The following is a 10,175-nucleotide window of genomic DNA, read 5'->3' on the forward strand; positions in this document are numbered from 1 at the left end:
TTATATAAGTTTGTATATTTAAATTTATCCACATTAAGACTACTATATTTGCCATATTATTATTATTATTATTATTATTATTATTATTATTATTATTATTATTATTATTATTATTATTAGGGTAAAATATACTTTTTATGCTTGAAATTTGGCAAAAATTTCAAAAATACCCATAAGTTTTATTTTGTTTCAATTTTGTCCCAAAAATTTTCGATTTGCATCAAACATATATCATAGACGGCTAAATTTTCAAAAAATTTAAGACCAATCTAACAATAATGCATGAAAATTATGCTTGATTTGCTTGAATTGAAGGTTGTTCTTATAAAATTGTTGTTGACCTGATCTTAAATTTTTTTAAAAATTTGCTGTCAAGAGTATATTTGATGCAAATCGAAAAATTTTTGGGACAAAATTGAAACAAAATAAAACTTAAGAGTATTTTTAAAACTTTTGTCAAACTTCAGAGACAAAAAGTATACTTAACCTTATTATTATTATTATTATTATTATTATTATTATTATTATTATTATTATTATTATTATTATTATTATTAAGGAGTAGTCATGAATGTATTGTTTTCTTTAATACCTACACACTGCACACTAACTTGCTCTTTCTTCTTCCTTTATAGATTTAAATAGACACTTTCAGAGGCATTAACATAGCTTAATTAATTAGTAGCAATGATGCATATTATTATTGGTTTAGAACTTCTTGTGTTCTTACCTTTTTCTTGTTCTCTTCAACCACCTAATTTGCTTCCAAATCCTTGCAATGAAACTTGTGGAAAACTCCATGTTCCTTTCCCATTCTTTGTCAACTCTTCTTGTGCCTCAATCTCAACTTCTTTCAACCTTTCTTGTTCAAACTCCTCTAACCTTTTCCTCAAAATTGATTCACAAAGTTACAAGGTTTTAGAGTTCTTCAATGATGGCTTGTTGGTGGACTTTCCAGGTAGGTATCTATATATACCATCTCAGTCGTTTGAATAAATTTTAAGCACAAAATCGATCATTTACGCGAATATTTTGTTTTCCTTGTTTCTTTTTTTTATATTCTTTTTAAAATTTAGTAGATCTTTTAAAATTTGATATTGTTTTATTTGTATTATTACAACATGATTTTTGCAGTGTTACGAACACTTTGTAATCTTTCGTACAACATAAAATTTGGCCGTAGTTTTATTAATAAAACATAATTTCTACCGTGTGTTATGAACACTCCGTAATCCTTCAGCAGGCGCATCGTCGTCTTCGACTTGCCGAATGTACAATGACTTGAACTCATTTGGGAAAAGTTTTGAAGGAAAAGATGAAGATCAGTATGGAATCTCATTGGACAATGTTGTTGGACTCTATGACTGTGATGACTCCTCAGTATGCAAACCAGATTGTGAAACAATTGAGCTTCCAGGGTGTGATGGAAGTGGCAACAACCTTGGATGCTGTTATCCACTGAGTGATCATAGCATATGGCACAGTGGTGAAGGGTTCTCAGTGTTCTCTGAATTTGGATGCAGAGGGTTCTCAAGTTGGGCTGTTCTTAGAGGATCTAATTCAGGAAAACATGGGGTGAAGTTGGAATGGGGTGTTCCTTTGAAGAAGAATTCATCATCAATGGAGAAAGTTTGTGATTTGAATGCAGAAATGGTGAATGCTACTTCAGTTCAAGGTGCAGTTAGGTGTGTTTGTCAAGATGGATTTCTTGGTGATGGTTTTCTTAATGGATCAGGATGCTTGCAATGTCAGTATTTTTCTCATCCTTTTTACTATTATTGTTTTTTTATTAATAATGATGCAGCCATCTTAATTTACATAACAGAAGTGCTACAGTATTTAATTATGTCAATAAAAATAATTATCTTTTGTATTGACAGATGAACGGTCATCTAGAAGAACGCATATAATTAGACAACTAAATAACATATTTTACACCGTCATTACATTAAAAATGAAACTCATCTAATTATTAGAAGATGTTTTAAGAAAATTTCAAAATTTTCTATATCATACTATATATTTATTATCTTTGTGAAAATGTCACAATCAAAATGCTCAGAAATCCCAACATATGAACTTACCTCTTGAGTTTTGTTTTTTTGCCATTACTTGTTTCAATGCACATAGAAAATCAAGTTAAAATGGCTGAACAACATAGAATCTTAGGCTTAGATGCATCAGCTGAATTAAGTAAGAATTCACTCAATTTTCTGTTCATCTGATTCTTCAAAAAAAGAGCAAATTAATTACTTCTTTCTTTCTCTATTCATATATATTGACTTTTTGCATTGCAGCTTGTATAAAGAATGGACAGGAAGCATATGGAGACAACTGTTACATCAAAAAACATGATCAAAGGGAAATGCTCATCATTGTAGGTAAGTGGCATGTCATTATAATTTTGATAATTTTGTTTGTATGTCTCCTTATTTTTCTCTCTCTGTCCTGTGCTTATAAATAAATGCGGTCAAAACAACAGAGAAATTCTGTCTGTTTCTAAATAAGAACTTGTCCACACTTTCCTTTGATCTTATGATGCAGGAATCTTGGGTCCATTTCTCATTGTTGCTTCATTGATTGCACTATTTTATCTTCTCAAAAAACCAGCAACAAAGCCAGGAATGTTTGACACAGAGCATGCCTATTACCACAGCATTTCGTTCCGAAAACCGAATCGAACTCGTCTATTCAGCCACCATGATCTAGACAAAGCCACCAAAGGTTTTGAAGAAGGACAGAAGCTTATGAGTGGACTAGCCGGGTCGATTTTTGCCGGAGTTCTCGGCGACGGATCCCACATAGCAGTTCAGAAGCTAAAATGTGAGAATGAGAAGGACATAATCCAACTTGTATCACAAATTGAGATTCTATCAAACATTGTGCATAGGAACATGGCTTGTGTTCTTGGATGTTGCATTGAATCTAGTTACACTCCTCTAGTGGTTTATGAGTACCCTGCTAATGGAACATTAGAGGAGCATTTGAATCATGAATTCAAAGGAAATAATGGAATTGGTTTGGATTGGTATAGAAGATTGATCATAGCTACTGAAACAGCTTACATTCTTGCATTCTTGCACTATGAGAATTCCCCTCCAATTTTCCACAACAATCTAAAATCTGGCTGCATTTTCTTGGATGATGATCTCTCAGTCAAGATCGCCGGCTTCGGCCTACTCAATTCTAAATTCAAGTATGAATCTCATCACTTTTGCAAGAATGATGTCTATGACATGGGATTGCTTCTACTTGAGATCATCTCTGGCTCAAACTCGACTCACCAGAAGTCGGCTTTGGAGAAAATAAGGGATGGGAAGCTAGAAGAGATTGTTGATCCTCTCCTTTCGTACCACGAGATGGCGCAGCTCCGGCGAGATCAGGTGCAGATTGTGGCAGACCTTGCAACAAGGTGTATGCTATTTGGTGGAGATGGAAAGATTGGAATGGTTGATGTTGTAAGAGAATTGGTGCACATAACAAAACAGAGTGGTGATGCTGCCAATTTGGATTTCTTGGAGGAAACATTCTCAAATTCAAGCCTTCTTCAAATGATTTCAATGTCTCCTGATTCTATCATTATTCATTGAAATCTCTTTCAAATTTTGTAACATAAAAAATGCATAACTATTGACTACCAAGCCCAAAAGTGTATGTGTGCTTTAGAAATCACCTATGCTATTATCATTGTAAATTCTTAAGAAGAAAAATACTCACGTGACGATATCTTTATATGAAGATGGCATTGTGAATCATTAGATGATTCGGTTAAATATATTCGGTCAAACATATTAAATTATCTAATAATTCACAATGTTATCTTTACGTGAAGATATTATTACGAAAGTATCAATTTATTAAGAATTTACATTAAAATTGTATAAGCAAGTGACTCTGAAAAGTGGTAGATGAGCTATATCTGATTCCTATCAAATTAATGTATCTATCAATTGTTTTCTGCATTAACCTATAAGATATTACATTTTGTTTTTTTCCTAATTTATTTAGGAAAAGAGATTATCTTTTTTCAAGTGTAATTAGACTTGCTCTTATAGAAATATATCAATAGATAAATAGAAGTTACAGTAAATATTTTCCATGATCTACATTCGAGTACTGACTTTTTGGTTTCTACTTCTAAGAATCTTGTTTGTTTTATGGGATACTCTTTAAAAATACTACTTTTAGAGACAATTTAAATAAAAAATATAAACTAAATATATGTTCTTTTTAAGTTTATTTATATAAAAATATTACTTTCATTCTCTTAATCAATATTTTTAGAGTACTTTTCAGCTAAATTCTTCATTAATTATGGGTTAAAATGTATATATCATCAAGTTTAATACTGTTAAACACAATTACAGTTAATACTTAATACTTAGGGAATTGATATCTAAAGTTACACTCATATTTTAATTCAGCCTATAAAACTTTGATTTCTCAATTTGATTTTTCAAAGTAGCATTCATGTTCACATTAGTTCCTGGTGTCTTGTTTTTGTTACAGAAGTCAAAACCATTAACAACATGCTGACTAGATTTCTTAATAACTATTTGAAGTAGCAATTAAAACTATTTTATTTTTAATTTGTTCCTTACAAAGTATATTCTAATTCTAATTTTACTTAAGTATTTTAAATGTTTCTTAAAAAATAAATTAAAGTAAAAATTTTCAATTGCCATATTAAATAGCTATTAAAAAATTTAGCATCATAAATGTTAATCTCTTTTAGCATGTCATCAACAGTTTTATGACAAAAATAAAGAGTAACGCAAGTCATAAAAACCATGTTGAGAGATCATATTCAAACTTATAAATATCAAATTATGGAAGTATAATTTCATAACTAATTTGAATATTAACTCATGCAGTGATTTTCATTTTTCGCCTGTTTCCTCGTTTTGCTTCTGATGTTGGCCTTGGTCTTCCTTCAGACTAGGGGTATGCATCACCCGACTCGACCCGACCCGAAGATCCAGTCCGGTCCCAAGCACTTTAGGACTTAATTTGGTGTGATTTCATTGGGTCTAAGGTCGGGTAAGGGTCTCAAAAATAGACCCGTCATTATTTCGGGTCGGGTTCGGGTCATGACTCGGGTCACCCGAAGTCGGCCTGGCGGCCCGGTTATCATACACAATTAATATTTTGTGTTATTAGTGATAGATGATGGTTATTCTTATGTGGAATTTAAGTATTGTAAACCTTAATATTTTGTGTTATTAGTTATTATAAGACTATAAGTTAATGTTTTATGTTTAAAATGCATAAGATTTTAGACTAATGCATAATATTGTGTTATTTGTATTGATTTAAATATTTGGTGTTATTATACAATATTAGTATTGATTATGATTATGCTTTAATTTTAGAGAAGAGTCGGTTCTTGTTTTTCTAAGTGAATTTTACCATGTCAAATAATAGTTGGAGCCTTGGAAATTTGGATATTTTCACATGCTAACTTATAAGAAGATATCAAGATAATGTAATGTTAATGATCCAGTTTTTACCCGGTATAATCGTGACTCGAAAGTGTATAGGTTTCATCGAGTCTAATAAATAGGCCCGGTATATATTTCGGGTCGAGTTTGGGTCACATCAAACCTGGTTTTACTCGATCCATGCACATCCCTACTTCATACCTTGTATTTTTTTTTTTTTAATGGTTCCAGTTTTGGGCCTTTAAGGAGTTTTTGGTTAACAAAGAACAAAACCAGATTTATTTTATTTTTTGTGACATAAAAAACCAACGTTATTTAATTCATATATATATATATATATATATAAAGCACTATTTAATGAAATTTTGTATACTTTATAAAGATGTTTTTCTTCCTAACTTGCTAAAAGATAATGATATTTTGAGCGTAAGTAGTAAATCTCTTTTAATAACACGTGTATTAATCACTCATGTTTTTCCTCTCCCAAAATTTGACCTTACCTGCCAGAAATAAATGTTATCAAAAGCCTTAAAATTTTATTTCACTTCTTAGAGAACTTCAATCGTTAACAATCATAAGTTCATAATTTTGAATCATTATATATCAAACTAATCTATTTATAACATATAAAAATTGATATTAATTTTTTTACATTAAATTTAAGTCATTTTTTACTAATAATACTATGTCAACAATTATAATAATTTGACAAAAAATAAAAATCAATAAATTATCTTTTAATAAAATACTTTTAAAAAATAAAAAAATTATTTATTATTATTCAACTAAAACATAAAATATTAATTAAATACAATAAATATATATTAAAAATTTTATAATAATAATAATAATAATTATAAAAAATTTTAGTTATAAATATTTAAATAATATAATTTATATATATTAAAACTTTTACTACTATTTGATCTATGTATACATCCTTCATAAGATTTTTCTTACTATTGTTTGTTTTTTAATCTTTTATACCAATTATCAAGAAGTTCTTTAAATAAGTTTAAATTTAACCTATCTCTTATTAGCTACATTTAAATATATCATAATTATACGATTAATTTATAATTTTATATTATATTTTTTTAGTTTTTTTCATTCTTATTTATTTATTTTTCTTTAATTATTTGTAAATAAAAAAACACCGAATAAAAAGACAAAATACAGTAACTAAAGCAAGTATAAAAATAAAAATAAAAGTTAATAGTCAAAATCGTCCCTAAAAGATACATCGATCTACATATGAGTCTCCAAAAGATAAAATTAATCAGAATCGTTCTCGAAAGATGACGGACATGACCACATTAGTCCTTCTGTCATCTCATCTGCTGAGCTGGTTAACGTAGGGGTGACGTGTTCTATTAACTGCCCGCGTGGCACAGTAACAAAACAACGCTGTTTTGATTCAATGGCCTCCAGGACTTGATACGACCTCGTTTAATGTCCAGGTCTTAATACAATCAACCTTCTACCTTCCTCAACCTTCCCAAAGTCGCATAGACCCTTAATCACTATCCCGGTGCTATAGTTATCCACAACCTTACCAGTGCCACCATATGTCACAAGCATTTCATCATACAGCTTCCTTGCAACCTCAACGTTCCTCCTTTTGACCAAACAATTCAGCAACGAATTAGAAGTGATAACACTGGAAAAATAACCATGCACTTTTCGCACTGTATAGAATAACCGTAGGGCAGCATCAACCATCCCAAAATCTCCATAGGCTCGAATCAGAAAGTTCAAAGCCTCATGGGTAGGCTTCAAGTTCCCAACTTTCATGTTGTTCAAAACCAGCTCGATCTCGGAGAACACTCTAAATCTTACCAAGAGCTTAAGAAGAGAGGAATAAGCAAAGCCATCGAGGGAACAAGAAAAGGGTCTCGAGTTAGCCCAGTCGAAGAACTTCAAATCCAGCTTGGGGTCGTGTATTCAGTTTAGAACGAAATGGACAATGTTCGAAACTAGAACCTCAAATTCTACAAAGCGAGACTCGAGGGAGTTCTGTCAATGGGCGTGGGTTGCCAGTATTCAAACGGCATCAATAACGAGATTGTGGATGCAGGGACTGAAGCGGGTCGGCGTAAAGCTGGTGGCTTTGGGGCGGTTACGAGGTTTGATTCGAGTGAGGATGGCCTTTGACATTGGATTTTGAGTGTTATGGTGCCAAGCATTTGTGAAAGACAAGCTCTCTTCTTGGAGCTGCTTGATTTATTGTTCAATCAGATTCTGTTACAACCGACAAACTCTCTTTTTGGAGTTGTCCCAGATTTTTTTATCACAGTCTTCAACCCGCAGAAACATGCTTCCTTATGAGTCTTCCTCCTCATTCGCATTGAAGCACTGGAACCGTTACTGTCGTGCGACCGAAAAGACACACCACCACTACGACCTCTATCCTCCCGGCGACCCAACAATTACAAGATCTACCCAACTATGTGGCCATATGATTGTAGACCGCAACTTATTATCATCGAATTTAGGATTATGGTTCATCATCTAAGAGACTGATTTGATTTCTTTTAACCTACTTACCTTGTCAGCAATCCCAGCGTACACGTAGGCGTCATCCACCCAGGCAGTTAACGGAACACGTCACCTAACGTTAGCCAGTTCAGCGGACGAGATGACGGAAGGACTAATGTGGTCATGTCCGTCATCTTTCGAAGACGATTTTGATTAACTTTATCTTTCGAGTACTCATATAAAGATCAAAATATCTTTCAGGGACGATTTTAAATATTAACTCATAAAAATAACAAATAAAAATATAATATCGTATAACTCTAATATAAAACATTTTAAATTTAACATTAATTTCATATTATCTAATTAATTTTTACAATAATATAACACTTGTTAAAATATATCATCCATCGTGTGAGTGTGACTCTAATTTGCTATTAATAATTAAAGTGCTATGATTACAAAGAGTGATTTGTATTAGCCAGTTCTTTTTTTTTTTCTTTTTCCTTTGTTTTTTTTTTGGGAAGATTGAATTGTTATATATTGTTATTTTGGTAGATAGCCATGTGCAATGTGTTGGTTTGAATTATTTGGTGAAAGGATTAAGTAAAGGAAAGTTTGTTCTTTCTTTCTTTTTTTTTTCCCTTTTTTTTTTTTTATCAAACACAACGTGCAAGCAATGAATGTATCAAGTGAAGAAAGGGGGCATTGGAGGATCTGTGACCCGTTATACACCCAATACCTTTTGAGACAAATCAAGGGTCCATAAAATATAAATATATATATTTTATATCATTTTTCTTTTTATATTAAAATTAGAATTTGATTTTAATACAATATTAATATAAAACAATTTTATACGTACATCTAATTACATAAAATTATGCTAACAAAAATAATAACTTTTTACGTTGATTACGTAAATAATTATTTTAAAAAAGTATATTAAAATTAACTGATAAAAAATAAGGAAAGATAAAAACAATTATTTTTTATAGTATAAAAAATTGTTCAAAAAAATAGTGACAGCATTCGCGACCTCTAGATAAATATAAAAAAATTATGCCATTTGAGTTATAATTCGTTGGCCAGCATCATTTTATTTTGGTATATATGTTGAAGGGAAAATGTATGGTATTGGTATCATGATCATGATGACTCATTATGAGTTGTATGGATACTAAAAAGTGATCTATATGTACATATTAGAACTTAGAAGTTGTTAAGATACATTTGACTAATAAGGATCTAAGGTTTCAAAACTCTAATCACTGATGGCTTTTATGGGTTAAGGAATTTTTTATTTTTGTTTGATCGTTGTTGAAAAAACGAATTTTAAGGGTTCATGTTGGTTTGTTATTTTTATTTAGACTAAGTATTAAATATCAAATTTCCTCTATTTAATTATTATCTGGAAAAATGATACTTTTTGCTTAAGAGAAAAAATAATAAAATAATCTCTAATTATTCACATCATGATGTATATATATGTCTTTTTTTTTTCATGGCACCGTTTTAAGAATCAATCAATATGTTTGAGGGTACACGTATCCGAATTATTTTGTCATTAATAAAAATAATTTTAAATTCTATTATCAATAAAAGATTATCAAATTATTTTAAAAATATGATAAAAATATAAATACGTAAACTGAGATATTTTATGTTAATAAAAAAAAATAACGTAGTAATTAGTAAATAAAACTTTTATATGACAAATAAAACATTAATATTGACAAATGAGTCGTGTCATACTTTTTAGTTAATAATAAAGTAAGTATAATTACAAGATGACAATTTTAATATATTTTTAAATTATTTAATGGTTTTTTTATTAATAATAAAATAAAAAATATTTTTGTTAATGCTAAAAATAATTTTTAGTACATTTTTTATGATTTATTCTATGTTTTATGTATGAATATTTAATAATTTTTTTGTTCAACCAAATATTGTGTTGTCTTTCAAAACAATAAATAGAAAATGGATTGAATTTTACTCTCTTATATATTTGTTTAACTTTATATTGATATTATTAATAAAAGAATTTGACTCATAAATATTATTTGTCACTTGACTAACTAGATGTTGGTTAATAATCGTTAGCTTTATATCTTTTTTCTTTTTCATGGTAAAATAAAATCACAATATTAAGTAATTATTTTATAGTGAATTGTGCAATTTGAAATTTGCTTCTTGTAAAGATTTGACTGACTCAGAACCCTTTAGACTCTATTAGTATTAATTTATTATAAT

General features: G+C 29.9%; 1 protein-coding gene across 2 annotated transcripts; it reads left to right on the forward strand.

Moving 5' to 3' along the window:
• The first annotated feature begins 612 nt into the window (after window positions 1-612).
• LOC112734622 (probably inactive receptor-like protein kinase At2g46850) lies at window positions 613-3,899 on the forward strand. Of its 2 annotated transcripts, none has more exons than XM_025784024.3 (4): window positions 613-958; window positions 1,241-1,747; window positions 2,298-2,381; window positions 2,545-3,899. In XM_025784024.3, the coding sequence occupies exons 1-4, from the start codon at window positions 688-690 to the stop codon at window positions 3,588-3,590; spliced, it is 1,908 nt and encodes a 635-aa protein (XP_025639809.1). In that variant the 5' UTR covers window positions 613-687; the 3' UTR covers window positions 3,591-3,899. The 2 variants fall into 2 exon arrangements, with proteins under 2 accessions (XP_025639809.1, XP_025639815.1); XM_025784030.3 differs by having other exon boundaries at window positions 1,244-1,747.
• The last annotated feature ends 6,276 nt before the right edge of the window (window positions 3,900-10,175 follow it).

The sequence above is a fragment of the Arachis hypogaea genome, chromosome 2, assembly GCF_003086295.3.
Source record: "Arachis hypogaea cultivar Tifrunner chromosome 2, arahy.Tifrunner.gnm2.J5K5, whole genome shotgun sequence".
Taxonomy (NCBI): Eukaryota; Viridiplantae; Streptophyta; class Magnoliopsida; order Fabales; family Fabaceae; genus Arachis; species Arachis hypogaea.